Source organism: Lagenorhynchus albirostris, chromosome 3 (genome assembly GCF_949774975.1).
Source record: "Lagenorhynchus albirostris chromosome 3, mLagAlb1.1, whole genome shotgun sequence".
Classification (NCBI taxonomy): domain Eukaryota; kingdom Metazoa; phylum Chordata; class Mammalia; order Artiodactyla; family Delphinidae; genus Lagenorhynchus; species Lagenorhynchus albirostris.
Genome location: NC_083097.1, coordinates 163,429,738 through 163,446,720, shown reverse-complemented (window position 1 = coordinate 163,446,720; position 16,983 = coordinate 163,429,738). Strand labels below are relative to the sequence as shown.

The window sequence follows — 16,983 nt, the reverse complement described above, 5'->3', positions numbered from 1 at the left end:
GGGAAGATCCCATATGCTGCGGAGCAACTAAGCCCGTGCGCCACAACTACTGAGCCTGCGCCCTAGAGCCCGCGAGGCACGACTACTGAGCCCACGTGCCACAACTACTGAAGCCCATGCGCCTAGAGCCCGTGCTCTGCAACAAGAGAAGCCACTGCAATGCGAAGCCTGCACACCGCAATGAAGAGTAGACCCCGCTCACCGCAAGTAAAGAAAGCCCGCATGCAGCAACAAAGACCCAACACAGCCAAAAAACAAACAAACAAACAAATAAATAAATAAAATAGCAACCCTCTAGCCCCACACTCCCCATCAGCCCTTAAACGGCTTAGTAGCAGTAGTAGTAGCAGCAGCATTTTGCATTCCCTGTACTTATTATATCTAATACGTATTTGATGCTTTGTTATTGATTCACCACCTTTACTAGTCCGTTTTGTTCATTTCTGCATCCCCAGTACCTAGAACAGGGCCTGCCATACAGTAGGAGGTCAGGAAATATTTGTGGAGTAAAAGATTAGTGAAAAACCAAGCTGAGAGATGTAGAGAAACAGTTGACTTTGTGTTAGCCACTGGATAGAGCTGTTCCTGAGTACTTCTGCACTTTTAAAAAAAATAAATTTATTTATGTATTTTTGGCTGTGTTGTTGATGCACGCAGGCTCTCTCCTTGCGGCGAGGGGGGGCTACTCTTCGTTGCGGTGTGTGGGCTTCTCATTGTGGTGGCTTCTCTAGTTGTGGAGCACTGGGCTCTAGGCGCGCAGGCTTCAGTAGCTGTGCCATTTGGGCTCAGTAGTTATGGCTTGGGGGCTTAGTTGCTCCGTGGCACGTGGAATCTTCCCGGTCCGGGGCTCAAACCTGTGTCCCCTGCATTGACAGGCAGATTCTTGACTACTGAACCACCAGGGAAGTCCTGTCCTGCACTTTTAAAAACAGAAGTTGGGGAATTCCCTGATGGTCCAGTGGTTAGAATTCCATGCTTCCCCTGCAGGCGGTATGGGTTCTGTTGATGGTAGGGAAACTCAGATCCCACAAACTGGGCAGTGTGGACAAGAAACAAACAAACAAAAAGAAAACAGAAGTCCAGGAGAATCTCTTCCTCCGGAAATTGGCATTTGGTTTGAGTGTGTGTGTGAGAGAGAGAGGGAGAGAGAGAGAGAAAGAGGGAGAGAGAGGGAGAGAAACTAAACTCTGATTGTGAGAGGCAAACTAGCCCTGTTGGTAAGTGCATGTGTTCTGATGTATTGCAGGCCATTCATGTTTGAACCCCAACCTTGCCACTTACCATGCCACCTTGGAAAAGTTACTTAACCCTTCCTAGTCTCAGTTTTTCATGTATAAAATGGGCATGATAATAGTGCACCCCTCCCTGCCCCCACATAAGGCTATTGTGAGGATTATGAGATAGATTATGTCAACTTCTGAGAACATGCCTGGTGCATTGTAAGCACTCAGTAAGGATAGCAATTATTTGCTTAAGCGAACTTAAGAAGGATGCTGTTACTTACATCTGGTTGGTCTTTTTTTTAATTAAAACTTTAAAAATTTTTTTATTTATTTTTCATTATTATTATATTTTTGGCTGCGTTGGGTCTTCGTTGCTGCACGCAGGCTTTCTCTAGTTGCAGCGAGTGAGGGCTGCTCTTCGCTGCGGTGCACGGGCTTCTCATTGTGGTGGTTTCTCTTGTTGTGGAGCACGGGCTCTAGGCGCGCAGGCTTCAGTAGTTGCAGCACGCAGGTTCAGTAGTTGTGGCGCACGGGCTTAGTTGCTCCGCGGCATGCGGGATCTTCCCAGACCAGGGCTCAAATCCATGTCCCCTGCATTGGCAGGCGGATTCTTAACCACTGTGCCACCAGGGAAGTCCCGATTGGTCTTAATACTTAGAGAAAAAAAAAATCCTGTAAAGTAGCATGCTGTGTGCTTAACTGTTCTTCATGAGGCCCTACATGATAACTAGATTCTTCTAGTTCCTCTCCCACTCCAGACAATGCCTGGGCATTATTGTTCCAGGGACAATGTTTAGAACCCTAGGGATTGTTTTTTGTTTTTTGCATGTTCACCAGAATTCTCCCTTTTCCTAGTAACAGCAAATGTAATTTCTATTTACATGCCCTCCCAGACTCCATTCCTGTGATATGAAATGTCTCTGCCAGCTGACAGAATGAGCACAGGACCCAGGCCTGGCCAATGAACATATCACATTCCTCTGAACACAGTGATTGGCTCAGGGGTGGTTACAAGACACGCCGGTCCAGTCAGCATCTGCTCTGGGACTTTTGCTGGAGCTGATGGGATGAAGGGATTTTCCTTGCATGGGAAGGTGGAGCTGGTGGGATGTAAGCCTGGCACTGCCCCAACGAGGGTGAGGCTGCCTTGGAGTGGGGCAGTAGTCATTTAAATGTTCTTTTGGCTACTGTAAGAGAGACCCAAATCATAACGTAATGGCTTAAATAAGATAGGCATTTAGTTCTCTCTTTTGTAACAATCCAAGTAGCAGCAATACAATATGGCTTCTCCCTGGTCTCAGAGGGCCACACTCCTTCCAGTTTATGGCTCAGTTATTCAGAGGGTATGAACCACCTACTCCAAGATGATCTACCCCACGTCTTCATTCTAACCACCAGGAGGCGGAAAAGGGAGAAGGAGAGGACACAACCCTTCTCTTCAAGGGCAGAGCCTGGAATTTACCCATATACTTTCCCTTTACATCTCATTGGCTAAGACTTTGTCATATGACCACATTTTGCTGCAAGGGAGACTGGAAATGTGGTTTTTACTCTGGGTAGCCAGCTAAAAATCAGTGTTTCCATTACCATAGAAGAATGTGAATGGATTTAGGGAGACAGTGGACAGTCTCATTCTCAGAGCAAATCAGAGGCAAGAGATTTTGTTACAAAGTCCTGGTGACATCTTTTGAGTCCCTGGATCCAACTGTGCCTGAAGCTGGACCCATGGAACTTTACAATTACACGGGCATTCATTTCCTTTTTTGCACATACCTGTTTGATTTGGGTTTTTGACCACTTGAAACAGAAAGAACCCTGATTAATACAGTTAGATATAAAGCCCCTAGTTGATGTCTGGCAGAGTGGGAGTTCATGAGTCAGTATCATTCTTGTTGTTACTGTTGTTGTTATGATTATGTTGCAGGTGGCCCTACAGCTCACTTCGTCTGTGCCTTCTCTACCTGTTTCTTCATCCTACCCCAGTACCGCTAGCTCACCCCTCTCATCCTCACAGCCCTTAATGACTCACGGGTGATGATGTTATTTGTCTCTGATTCCAATGAAATTTCTTCTTCACTCTCCCATATACATGGCAGAAAAGAATCATACCACCCCAACATTGTTGAGGGAGGGAGTCCTGAACCCTCTGTTTGTGACAGAGACCCCCCTGGATTCAAGTCATGCCTCACCCTGTGGAGCACAAGCTCCGGACGCGCAGGCTCAGCGGCCATGGCTCACGGGCCCAGCCGCTCCGCGGCATGTGGGATCTTCCCGGACCGGGGCACGAACCCGTGTCCCCTGCATCGGCAGGCGGACTCTCAACCACTGCGCCACCAGGGAATCCCTCAATTCTTATCTTGATGAAAAGCGAACATGAAGCACAGGCGCAGAACAAACAAGACTGACTCCTGTTTCATAACTTTGATCACTATTTTCATCCACTTCTATCACTTCAGCTATGTCTCCAGCAGTTACAAGATTTCTCTGGGAGAGGGTCTGACCCCTGACACCGCACCCCTTTCTATGTTTATGGGATGAAGCTCTCCACCAGCCACCCATGGGCTGATGTCTTTGGAATAGGGGTCTGGTGCCAAAAGGGTCAGAGGGATGAGGTCCAATAAAGTTTGGGGAGGGGGAGTTTACAGGGTATGGAGGACAATGGCCTCTACTGGGGAATAAGAGATTTCCAGAGAAGAGCTCCCTCCCTGCCCCCTGGTGAGAGAAGCCAGGCCCCTTGCTGCCCATGGGGCCCATGTCCTGGAGGAGGGGGAGAACCACCTCAGGCTGGGGACACTGAGGTTGTGCGCCGGGCCCCCTCCTTCCGCCGCAGCACGAAGTCTCCAGGGCCGGCTGGGCTCATTGCGTAGAAGACATTGGCATTGTCAGGAATCAGGAGCTCTGACCAGGGGCGGAGATGATGATGAAAGGCCCACACAACCTCGTACTTCCCTCACAAAGGACCTAGGTAACCTTCCACCATTCACCTTGGAGCCTGACAACCTTGGGTCCCTTCAGCTAGTGCTAAGCCAACCTCATCCTCCTCTCTTTGTGAACCTAGACCACTTCCCACTCAAAGCCTGCACAACCTCATGTCTCCCCCCACCTCCAACCCCGTGAACCTGGGCTACCTCCTGTTATTTCCCCCTGGAGTCTAGACAACCTGCACTACAAGTTTGAACAAAGTCAGGCCACCCAGCCCAATCAACTTCCTGCCCATCCCACCCTTCCCCCACAGCCAACTCCCAGCCAAGTTCATGCTGCTCTCGCCATGAACTTGGACAACTTCTGACTTCCCACTTCCAGCCTGTACAAACCTCACACTTGGCACGTGAACAACCTCATGTATCCTTCCTAATGTCCAGCCAACCTCACATCATGCCCTTTAATGTGTCGCTTTCTCTCTGGTTTTTTTTTGGCCACACTGTGGGGCTTGCGGGATCTTAGTTCCCCGGCCAGGGACGGAACCCGTGCCCCCTGCAGTGGAAGCACAGAGCCCTAACCACTGGACTGCCAGGGAATTCCCTAGCATGTCAATCTCTTGCCTCTCTCTCTTTTTTCTTCCTACATTTTTTTCTCCATTTAAACAACTTTTTAATTGAAGTATAGTTGATTTACAATATTGTGTTAATTTCTTCTGTACCACAAAGTGACTCAGTTATACGGTATTCTTTTTCATATTCTTTTCGATTATGGTTTGTCACAGGATACTGAATATAGTTGCCTGTTGCCTCTCCCTCTTTTTTTTTTTTTGCGGTACGCGGGCCTCTCACTGTTGTGGCCTCTCCCGTTGCGGAGCACAGGCTCCGGACGCGCAGGCTCAGCGGCCATGGCTCACGGGCCCAGCCGCTCCGCGGCATGTGGGATCCTCCCGGACCGGGGCACGAACCCGTGTCCCCTGCATCGGCAGGCGGACTCTCAACCCCTGCGCCACCAGGGAAGCCCCTGCCTCTCCCTCTTGAAAACTGGATAACCTCCTACTCACCTGTACACTGAACGATCTCATGCTTCCCTACCCTGGATTTCAGTACCATGTGGCCCTCTCCTATGCCAAATTCAGAGTCCCCATGCTGAGCCCGGACAAACTCATTTCCCCTCAGATCCAAGCCCAGACCCTGCTTCAGTCTTGTGCTCCACCAGGTTGAGCCTGAATAACCTCATGATTCTACACATTTAAGCCCGGATGACCTTCTACACTCCCTCTCCACTGGACCCTGGACACTCTCATTTCCCCATAAATCCTAGGAAGTCACCTTTGGTGCCCGCTTCCCTCACACGGAGACAGGACAACCTCATGACCCCACCTAATGAAGGTACCAATATTTTTCTGCCTCTTACCCCAACCCTGCTTCATCTCACCCCTACTCTGTACCAGAACCATCCCTGTCAGTCTGCCGCCCCCCTCCTGAAGCTGCCCCCCCCCCCAGCTCTGGCTCCAAGCTGTCCCTGCTCACCCCTGTCCCCAGGAAGGGCTTGGAAGAGCTGATAGTCCTGGGCCCAGGGCTGAGCCACATTGTGCTTTTCCAAGGCTCGCTGCACCACGCTGGAGGCCTTGTCCTGACTAGTGAGCTGGGAAGAGAGGGCGAGAGGGGAGGGATGACAGCCCAAGCCCCAAGGGCAGGGCTGCCACCAGCAGGTCCCGGGCACAGCCCCTCACCAGGATGCTCCGATACAGATTTCCATGGTCATTGTCGATGCTGACTCGGACGACGCAGGCCTCTGAGCCCTGTTGCCCCGGGAGGGAGATGTGAGGGCCACTCAAGGGCAAGGCCAGGGTCCAGGGGCCTGGTAGGTCTGGGCTCAGCGGCAGCTGTAGGCAGTGGGGTGGGGGTTGAGCGGTGAGAGCACGAGGCCCCGCCCTCATTGTATGCAACACGTCTTCCTGCACACCCCAAGCCTGGGACATGCAATTAGGGTACATACACAAGCCCACATCTATGCAATCCCATCACATACAGACTTTCACGCCCTGTTACATGAATTCACACACGACTCATGTTCACACACAAGAAACCCTGTGTAACCAGAGAGCAGCGACTGCACCCATTTGCTCACAATTGTGGGATACGCACAAGCCCATGTCCATGAAAAACCCTGCACATGGTCCTGTGGACACTGTGGATATTCACGCCTACATTTCCCCTCCAGGTATGCAAATTCCTAGGAAAATGCGTATCTGTGCAAAAGTGGGTGATTGCACCCCAGAGTACCTTGTGTCTAAGTGGAAGCTCTGGTCCAGATCTGAGCATAACTCATGGACAGTCCCTCAAACGGGGCCATGGAAATGCACGTGGCTTCCTGGACATATCCCTAGAGTGCTCAGCCAGCTGTGTGCATAGTCTCCTGTGTACATACCTAGCCCCCAAATCCTGTACACACACACACACACACACACACACACACACACACACACACAGCCCCGGGTGCCGGCAGTCCCACACGTACACATAGTCCTGGTACCTTGGTGCTGGGGCCCTGGGGCCCTGGAGAGGCCGGAGGACTGCCGGGAGGAGGGTCCCTCGTTCTAGGACTGGATGGGGGGGACACTGGGGACAGACTGGGGGAGACAGAGTCTGAAGTGGGGTGGCTGCCCTGATCTCTGATCCTGTCCTCTCCAGCCCCTTTACCAAATGGGATGCTGACCTGGAGGTGGAGGATGAGGGATCCCTGGGACTCCCACCAGGGGATGAGCCTCTCTCTCGGGACAGCTTCCTGAAAATAGAGACAGGGGATGAGGCTGAGCCCAGACTCAGTCCCAGGAGCAGATGCCATCTCTGCTCACGTCACTCCCCACATACTCCCTGAGACTCACGCGCTGAGGCGCTTGGTGAGGCTGATTCGCCGCCGGACGCGTGGGGAGCTGGGGCAGGAGGCGGCCGGTGGCTCAATGACCCGGGAGATGCGGTAGCTGAGGGGTCAAGATGCGGATGGGATGGGGGGGTTGGGAAATGAGTTAGAATCGGTCGGGAGCTGGGTTTTGGGGGTGTGTGTATGTGGGAACAGCCAGGGGGTGGGCACCCAATGTTGGGGTCAGGGCCATTACAGCTGTGGGGTCTTATCAGGGATGGGATGAGATGGCTTGGTTGGCAGGTCACACAGGGGTTTACAGAGTGGGACTGAGGAGTTAAATTGGGTCGGGGATAGAGTTCAAGGTCAGATAATCACTGAGGTCAATTGTTAGGATCATGGATTCAGTAGAATGAAAAGAAACCATTGGGACAGTTGAGTTGGATGCTCTGACATAAGAGTCAGTTGCTCAGAATTGGGGGTCAATGATTGGGCTCAGAGAGTCAGATGGGGGTTATGAATGGGGTCATGGGTCAGATAGGGCCAGAGGTGGGGGGAAAGAAAAGATGAGATGGTTGAATGGAATGGCCAGCTGCATGTTAAAGGTTGAAGTCAGAAAGTCAGATGGGTTAAGGTTTGGGGTCAGAGGTCAACTGGGGCCCTCGACTGGGCCGCAGACAATGCAAGGTGACAGGCTGGGTGGGGGGGTGTCAGGGCTCAGGAAGGGGGTCTTAGGAGGAGCTGGAGAGGTGCACGGGGGACGTGGGTCCAGTGTGTGACCCAGGGTCAGTGGGTGGGAGGTTGGTCAGGCCAGGCCACGTGTTGGTCACCTCTGCTCCTCGCTGAGCTGGCGCTGGGTGCGCAGGGCAGCCAGGATGGGCAGGTGGGAGCTCAGGCAGTAGCTCTGACAGCGCCTCTGCAGCTGCTGGATGTGGGCCAGGATCTCCCACTCCTGAGGGGGTGGCCTCTGAGACCCCATCCATGCTCAACCCCCATCCTGGACCGCCCCCCCCACCCCAGCATGCCCACCCCAGTGCCCACTTACCTTCCTCCTCTTCTCAAAGTTGATGAGATCCCCCTGGGGGCAAATTTTGTCTGAACTGGAGCCTCCAGGGTCAAGGATCAAGGGTCAAGGTCAGGGGTTGGGATGTCAGGAGCCCTACCGCACTAAGGGGGCTGGGGTCAGGAGCACAAGGCAGGGTCACGGGTGTGAGGTCAGGAGGCCCTCTGTGCTGAGGGTGAGTGAGGCTGGGGTCAGGAGTCAAGGGTCAGGGCTCAGACCTCCAGCATGTCCGGCAGGGCTGTATCCAGCATAACCAGGTCCGTGAGAAAGGTGCCAAGGTAGGGGATGGGGCCTGGGGGCAGTTTCTGTGGCCCCCAGAGCTCCAGTCACTCTCAGCCATCACCGACCCCACCAGGCTCCACCCCCCACCCAGGATCCTGCTTGTCCCTCATCCCAAACCACATCACTCACTGAGGGCAGGCTTCCTGGGGGGGCATTCTCCTCGGTAGCCTCCTCCTGGGGGAAGGGGAAGGACTGAGCAGTCCTGGGCTCTCTTTGTCCCCTCCCTCGGGGAAGATGCCTCCATCACAAGCAGTTGTAAAGGCCATACCCAAGGGAGAGTGAACAGGGAGGGGGAGAGAACAGATAAGCAGCAGGGGGCAGGGCTCACTGGGGATGATGGGAGGTGGGGCTTGTGGGTGCCTTGGCCCCCAAGGCTGGCCTTAACACAGGTGAAAATCCTTGTACCTGGAGATCCCCCAGAAATGCCCTGAACCTTGTTGGCACATTTTTTTTTTTTTCTTATCAAAGTCAAGTCCTTAGCAGAATTTTTTTTTTTTCCCCTCTTTGCTCTGACTCTAGCCTTCAGTAACTCTGGTATTTGTTGAATGAATAAATAAGGCAGCCACCAAGTGTGAGCTATAATGAGGGCAGCAGAGGGAGTAAAAACGCAGGGCTGCCCACAAACAAGAGGAAGGTCATTCTCGAGGCATAGGGAAAGGACACTGAATGTTATGACAATGACAAGCAATGCCCTGCCGGGCCCCTGGTCCCCTTCCTGGGCCCGGGATCTGAGGGGTCCTCACCCTTCTGTACCTGGGAGAGAATCTCTCTGCTGCTGAGGTGATTGTTCTCATCGGAAAAAATCTGCGAAAGTTTCCTGAAAGTGGATAACGGTTCCCTGGGGGTACAGGAGAGGGGTCACGGGTGGCCGCGGGGAGAGTCAGAGCTGGCATGAGGTGGGCAAGGAGTACCGCGCCAGCACCCCGCCCCTTGCTCACCGGCTCAGGGCACCCCAGCTGCGCTTGAGCCGGTAGATGGGGTTAGACTGCAGGGCGGACAGGATGGCGCGCAGGGAGGAGAAGTTCCGCAGTTCCCGGCAGCGCTGGGGAGCGGGGTGGGGGACCGCTGGTCACACCCCCAAGTCTGAACCCCAAGTATGATCCACCTTTGATCCCGTGACTTCTGACCCCAGGATAGATCCTTACAGCTAGCCCCATGTCTGACGGGCTACCCAGATTCAGCCTCCTCCCCCAGGGGCCCCCTCCCCCTCTCCAACCTGCAGTCCCAGCCCCTCCCCCAGCTGCCCCTCCATTCCTTTCCTCTGACCTTGGCTTCCCGTGTCCCCACTCCTTACTTCTCCCTGGGCCCCAGACGGACCCGTAGCATCTCTCCTAGACCCAGACTCCTCCCCGCCCGCCCAAGTCTCACCCCAGGTGTCACCCTTCTTCCCCCTTCGCCTTGCCACGCCCCCACTCTCTTTCCTGGCCCCCATTTATACTCTTCCTCTCTGCTCAGGCTCCTGCCTCGCTTCCATCCAGTCTCTTTCAGGACCTCTGCCTCCGTCTCTTGGCTTTGGTCTCTCCTCCAAGCCTATCCCCTCCCCAGTGCCCCCATCCCATCCTTATTCCTAGACCAGCCCTGCGTCCCTCTGCGGTCTCAGGCGCCAGTCCCGTCCAGCTACGTCCTAGTCTTTCTCTTAGGCACCTCCCAGCCCCAATCCTCCAAGTATCCCCAGACCCCAGTCCTCGGCCTTCCGCCCGCCCCCGACCTCTCTCTGGCCTCGGTGCCCCATGCCCCCTTCCACCCACCACCCGACAGGCACCTGCGCGATGCGGATCCACTTCTCCAGCCGCTGCGCCCTCTGCGGGGCGGCCAGGCCCGGCGACCCGAGCACCGAGCCCAGCACGCAGCCGGTCACCGTGTTGAACTGGGTCACAGTGGCGCGCACAGTGGAGGCGGTGCCTGTGGCCCCCGGCCGGTCCCGCTGCGACCACACGGAGCCCAGGCACTCGAAGGGCCGCACGCGCGAGAAGAGCTCCTGCGCGCGGGGGTTGGGGGTGGGTAGGATCTGTGCTCAGCTGGGCCTCTCCCCCTTCCCCCTCCTCTACGCCCCGCCCCCTCCCGGCCGCGCCCAGCAGGGATCCTCACCGCATCCATCAGGGTCAGCTGCTCGGCCACGTCGTCTACACTGAAGTCCAGGAGCTCAGGACCTTCCCGCACGAGTCCTTCCACCTCTTCCAAGCAGCCTACCGGGGAGTCTGGACGGGGTATCTGGGCAACCCCTGGATGTCCTAAGGGAGCATTAGAGGGGGTTAAAAACTCTGAAGTTTGAACCCAGGACTGGCTGCGTGACCTTGGGCATCTGTGTCCTCACTTTTCTCATCTGTGAAACAGAGATCTCCTTGAGTGTTTTTAAGAACGTCAGAGCAGCAGTAACTGTTCATTGAGCATCTTGGGTGGATTAACGGGGAATTTTATACACTAACCCTGCGAGGGAGGTACTATTATGCACCTTTCTTAAGGGCAAAACTGAGGCAGGAATTTGCTCTCACATCTTCAGTAAATGGCAGAGATCTGAAGCCAGGTGCTCAAAGTCTAGAATAGAAAATAGAGCTTTTTGACTTTGAACCTGTATTAGGATAGGATCCACCTGCCCTTTTCTGGTGGTTAGAGGTGGTATAACCTCGTGGTTAAGGAAAGGTTATCGTCTTAACGTCCCCAGTTCAAATCCAAACTGGTCCACCGGGGTGTGTGCGAATTAAGCAAGACTTTAAACCTCTCTGTGCCTTGGTTTCTTCACTTGGATTTTTTTTTTAATCACATGAAATCACGCATACCAGACGGCTATAAAGTACTCAATACATATGATTTTTCCGAGGTGGCGTTCAATGGTGGCGCCCCCTAGGGGGACATTTTGGAAGTTGAAATCTTGCCACAAGAGGGGCTTGGCACTCATAGTGACGAACTGTGCCACCAGCCTCCAAATGTCCCTCCAAGAAATTTGTGTCCTTGAAAAACCTGTTTACAATACTTGGCACCTAGAACTCAACTATCTTCCTCGTAAACACTAATTATTTTGGCTCTAGAAAGGCAAGGACTGTGAACTTTGTTTTGTATGGAAGTGGCGAGTGTTGTTCACCATCTTGGAAATTGATGTCACCAACATCTATGCTGCTGCATCTGTGTCGCCAGTGCATCCCCCTGCATTAGTTTCTGGCTGCCATATTCACCATGATGCTATGGCAGGTGAAGGCACTGAACAACTTCATCATGTCTCCTGGTGAGACATGCCCAGACATTGACATACCAACAAGTATAGTTGATTGTTGTGTAAATTGCTTTTGTTTTATTTCTCCTTCCTATTACAATTTCAGCATCATATTATTATTTTTTTCATATTATTATTTTTAAATTATCTGTGTAAGTCTGTTTAATTATCTGTCTTTCATTTCGTATTAGGACAGGTAGCATTGCAAAATACTACTTTATTTTTATTTTTTGGCTGTGCTGCCATGCTGCATGCAGGATCTTAGGTCCTGGAACAGGAATCGAACCTGTGCCCCCTGCAGTGGGAGCACAGAGTCTTAACCACTGGGCCACCAGGGAAGTCCCGCAAAATATTAGTTTTTAAAAGTGAGCATAGGGGGAAAAATTACTCAGTCATAGAAAGGAACGAAATTGGGTCATTTGTAGAGATGTGGATGGACCTAGAGACTGTCACACAGAGTGAAGTAAATCAGAAAGAGAAAAATAAGTATTGTATATTAACGCATATATGTGGAATCTAGAAAAATGGTACAGATGAACCTGTTTGCAAGGCAGAAATGGAGACACAGATGTAGAGAACAAACACCAAGGAGGGCAAGTATGGACACCAAGGAGGGAAAGAGTGGGGTGGGATGAATTGGGATTGACATATATATACTAATATGTATAAAATAGACAACTAATAAGAACCTGCTGTATAAAAATTAAATAAAATAAAAATTTTAAAAAATCCCATAACTTGAGCACCAAAAAAAAAAAAAAGTGAGCATAGGGGAAAAAAATTGCACGTAAATCTAATCAAACCTTTAGCTCTTACAGCAAGTATGGTGAATAGAGGAACGTGCTTCATGTCACCATGAGAAAGCTAACAGGTAAATGGAGAAGAATGTGAGACATTCCTCAGGACAAATGACCCATTATTTTCTCCTAATGCCATTAATCAAAAGGCAAAGAGGAACAGTCATAGAAAAAAAGAGATCTAAGAAATGAACACTTGGGACTTCCCTGGTGGCATAGTGGTAAAGAATCCGCCTGCCAATGCAGGGGACACGGGTTTCAGCCCTGGTCCAAGAAGATCTCACATGCCGCGGAGCAACTAAGCCCGTGCGCCACAACTACTGAGCCTGTGCTCTAGAGCCACAACTACTGAGCCCGTGTGCCACAACTACTGAAGCCCGCACACCTAGAGCCCGTGCTCTGCAACAAGAGAAGCCACCGCAATGAGAAGCCCGAGCATCGCAACGAAGAGTAGGCCCCGCTCGCCGCAATTAGAGAAAGCCTGCGTGCAGCAACGAAGACCCAACACAGCCAAAAGTAAATAAATAAAATATATAAATTTATTTTTTAAAAAAAGAACACTTTAAATGGATCTTTGGTTTTGGAAGAAACAACTATAAAGAAGACAACTTAGGAACAATAGGGGAATTTGAATATGAGTATTTTTTGATATTGAGTAATTATTGCTGATTTTGTTGGAAAAGATTGTGGGCATGAAGGTTATATATATTTTAAAGTCCTTGTCAATTACCAGTGAGAACCAAAGTATTTGTGTGTGAAGGGACGTAAGTCTGGGATTTGCCTTCAAATCATCCTGAAAAGAAATTTTTTTTTTTGGTCAAATTGATAATTGTTGAAGATGAGTGATGGGTGTTTCAGTGTTCTTTACATTACTTCTCTCTACTTTTCTATATGTCTGAAATTTTCCATGGTAAAAAGTAACCCCCAAACAAGGATACTAAGGTTCCCAGATCCTGGCATAAAGTCAGTGTTCAATAAATGTTCATTTTCTCCTCTTACCTCAAGAACTCATAGCTTAGGGCAGCACTTTCAATAGAATTTTCTGCAGTGGTGGAAATATTTTCTACCTGTGCTGCCCGATGTGGTTACTGAGCACTAGAAATGTGGCCATTGTGACCAAAGAACTGATTTTAATTTTTATTTAATGTTAATTAAGTTCAATTTTAATAGCCACATGGGGCTAGTGGCTACCCCACTGCCCTGTGCAGCTCTGATGACTTGGAATCAGCTGGTGAAATCTTGAAGGCAGAGGAAGAAAGATACTTGGCAACCAGCAGGGAAGATGAAGGGATAAAATGTATATAAATAACTCTCACCAGGGGAGAGAAGTGGTTGCTACTTTGTAAAGCAGAGAGGAATGTGGCCAGTTTAAGGATTAAAGAATGGATTAGGGATATAAAGCTCTTGTGACAGGGATCAGATCAAACACAGATGGGTGAAAGATGATACTTTATAAGCAGGATGCAATTACTCAGTAGACAAATCCGTGTTGTAACTGACCCTGGGGATAGCGTTGGGGACAAGACCAATAGGTTCTATGCAGAAAAATAAGGCAGGTAATAGGACTCAGAGTGGGAGGCTGTATTTGTTGGGAGGGGATCTGAGAAGGCATGTCTGAGGAGATGACAACTGAAAAAAGATCTGCGTGAAGTATGTGGCTATACTTCCTTCCCCCCAAAGCTCTCTACAGCAGAGGTTGTAGACCTCTGCTGTAGAGAGCAACAAACGTGGCATGTGGGATCTTAGTTCTCTGACCAGGGATTGAACCCATGCCCTCTGCAATGGAAACGCAGAGTCTTAACCACTGGACCACCACGCAAGTCCCAGCAAACTTTTCCATAAAAGGCTAGATAGTTTGCTGACACCCACTTCACTAGAAAACATCAGTATGATTTATTGTATCGATTTCATTATAAGTGGTAGATTCTAATAAGTAAGAATCTGTGATAACAACAGTAATGAAAATAATGCTATTTGCCAAGCTCTCATTACTTGTTTATTTACTTGTCCACTAATTGTCTTCCCCAGGGAACAGGGAGCTCCTGTCCACTGTTACGTGCCCAGAGCCAGTGGCTAAATATCTGTTGAATGAATGAAGAAGCCAATGAGGTAAGTACTGTCATTGCCCCCATTTTGCAGATAAGGAAACTGAGGCTCAGAGAGGTGATTTATCCAAGGTCGCACAGTCAGCAAATGGCAGAACTAGGATTTGAACCCAGGTCTCTGTAGCTCCTAAGGCAAGTAGTAATAGATGATTGGTAGCCAAAAACACAGGGTATCCTGACCCAATGATGGACTATCTTTGTAGTTGGGATGTGTTGTGTGGGGGAGGTGATAGACAAATGCCAATACTTTAAACAAAGGGCTATTATCCCCATTTTACAGGTGGTGAAACTGAGGCTCAGACAGGGTTAAGAACCTTGCCCAAGATCTGTAGCTCCTCCGTGAGGGGAGAAGACCCCTGGGGGAGGGAGAATGCCTGTTCCGGACACTATCGGTTCCCCAACCCGCTCACCTGCCCATGTCTGGGACCGCTCCTCTTCTTCCTGCTGTGGCTCAGCATTCTTCAGGAAATCTCCCAGCAGCTTTTCTGCCTCCCGGGCCTCAGCCCCTGATGGGGCTGCCCAGCCCAGAAAGGTGCAAACACTGCCTAGGTCCGAGTGGGCAGGGGGATCCCAGAAATCCTGAGGGTAGTCCCGCAGCCAGGAGCCCAGCACTGACACCACAGCCCTGGCCAGAGGGGTGGGGCCTCAGAGCCCAGCCCAGAGCTCTGGACCTCTGGAGCCCCTACACTTCAGATCCTTTTGACCTCTATGCCCCCCTGCCCACACCCGACGGGAGGACAAACCTCAGGTTGTTGTTGAAGGTCAGATCTCTTCCCTCTGTCTTCTTGATCTCTACCCTGGAAAGACATCCCCCCTCCGCCATCAGGTGAGGAAGAGGGCGGCTGGAGGGGACTCAGGAGGAAGATTCTGGGGTTGGAGGGGGGGGTCCTGGTTCTAAACCGGAGGGAGCAGAGGAGTATCCAGGTGAAGGTCTGGGGAGGGAACATGAGAGTCCCCCGTTGGTACTGACCCCGGCGGCAGGGGCGGCGGCGGCGGTGGCAGGAGAAGGTCCAGCACGCGGGCAGTGGGCACAAAGGCCCGGTGGGTGGCCAGGAAGGCAGGCACGAAGCCTGGGTCCTGCTCGCGGTCTCCAGACACCAACTCCCGCACCAGCCGCTCCAGCCGCGCTGCCCTCAGCGCCCGCACCTTGCTGGTGCGGTAATGGAGGAAGGTGTCGGCACCGGGGCTGGGGGCCTGCGGGGCAGGGTGACCGCAGTGAGACACAGAGGAGTGGGCCCCAGCATCCCATTCCAATCGTGTCTTTGGGAAGCACCGATCTTGCATCTGATCCTGTCCATTCTTCTGAATCCTGCTCCCTGAGTTCATCATTCTTCCCCATTGCACAATCGACCCCCGAAACCCGCCTGGAACCTCCTCATCCGCCCAGGCCCCGCCCTGCCCTCTGCCCCATTTACAAGCCACCCCTACCTCACCCCCACCTCCGCCCCCAGGCTGCTCCCAGCTCTCCTGCCGCGCTTCACTGGCCCGTTCCCAGGCTCTCTGCCCCACCTCGCTCTCGCCTGGTCTCTTCTAAAGACCACTCCTTCAGTTCCGCCCCACTAAACCTGGCTTACCTAGGCCCTGCCGTCCAGTTCCGTCCCCAAGTCCTGCAAGTCACCTCGGCCTCACCTGGCCCCGCCTCCTCATCTACCCCACTCACCTGGCCGCCCCCGGGCCCCACTCCATCCTTACCTGGTCGCCTCTAAGCCCCGCCCCTCCTTCGGGCCCTAGTTCCTCCCCTCCACTCAGCCCCACCCTCACCTGGTCACCTTCCGCTCGGCCCCAGCCTCCTACCCGTTCCTCACCTGGGTGGCCCGAGGCCCTGCTCCCGGACTCAAGCGCTGACTGCGCTGCCGCCGCAGGGAGACACTGTACACCGCGCCGTCCTCGGTCTCCTCGCCCCAGTCCTGCAGCGGCGCCTGGACGCGGAGGCGAGCTCAGGACGCCGCAGGGGGAAGGCTCCCGGGACCACGGCCCCGCCTCTTCCGCGGACTCAAGCCTGATCCCTCCAGTTTTATCCCCCTTTGCCGGCCAGAGTCAGTGAGACTCGGGGCAGGGGTCCAGGCTCGGGAAGTCCCCTCGGCGCCGCGGGTACCCTCCTACCTAGCCCTTGGGAGGATCGGGTGGCATTTGGGGACGTCCCAGGGTCCAGTCTTAGCAAGTCTGTCTCTAGTCCCTCCCGCAGATGCGTTCAGAGACACTCCCGCCACCAACCATCCCTAAAAGGAGCCAGCCACTTCACTGGGTCAGGGGCCGGGAGGCCAGAGGTAGGGACTCCCAGGCTGTTCCGAAGGGTCCGATTTGAGGGGAGAGAGGATCCAAGGGGCGGTCGGGGACCTGGAGTTTCTGGACTTGAGGGTCGCCAGGGATGTGGGGTCCTGGGACCCCAGGTCCCCTTACCAGGGCGAGCTCCTTGCTCGTCGTCCGCTCCATGGTCCGCTCCCGTCCCGCTCTGCCGCGCGGCTGAGTGAGGCGGAAGGGCCGGTCGGGGAGCAGTGGCCGGGAGTCGGGCCGGCGGGGC

The 16,983-nt window shown here is 52.7% G+C and overlaps 1 protein-coding gene across 8 annotated transcripts; it reads right to left on the bottom strand.

The window, feature by feature from the left end:
* Positions 1–3,634: 3,634 nt before the first annotated feature.
* On the bottom strand, positions 3,635–16,935 carry RGL3 (ral guanine nucleotide dissociation stimulator like 3). Of its 8 annotated transcripts, none has more exons than XM_060145076.1 (19): positions 16,863–16,935; positions 16,268–16,381; positions 15,433–15,656; positions 15,206–15,259; positions 14,873–15,087; positions 10,441–10,583; positions 10,115–10,330; positions 9,291–9,394; positions 9,106–9,190; positions 8,482–8,526; positions 8,289–8,375; positions 8,053–8,085; positions 7,838–7,974; positions 7,033–7,128; positions 6,864–6,932; positions 6,681–6,777; positions 5,878–6,030; positions 5,675–5,789; positions 3,635–4,121 (listed from the first exon to the last, which is right to left on the bottom strand). In XM_060145076.1, the coding sequence occupies exons 1-19, from the start codon at positions 16,893–16,895 to the stop codon at positions 4,003–4,005; spliced, it is 2,139 nt and encodes a 712-aa protein (XP_060001059.1). In that variant the 5' UTR covers positions 16,896–16,935; the 3' UTR covers positions 3,635–4,002. The 8 variants fall into 8 exon arrangements, with proteins under 8 accessions (XP_060001059.1, XP_060001061.1, XP_060001060.1 ...); XM_060145078.1 differs by having other exon boundaries at positions 5,878–5,946; XM_060145077.1 differs by having other exon boundaries at positions 7,838–7,959.
* Positions 16,936–16,983: the final 48 nt, after the last annotated feature.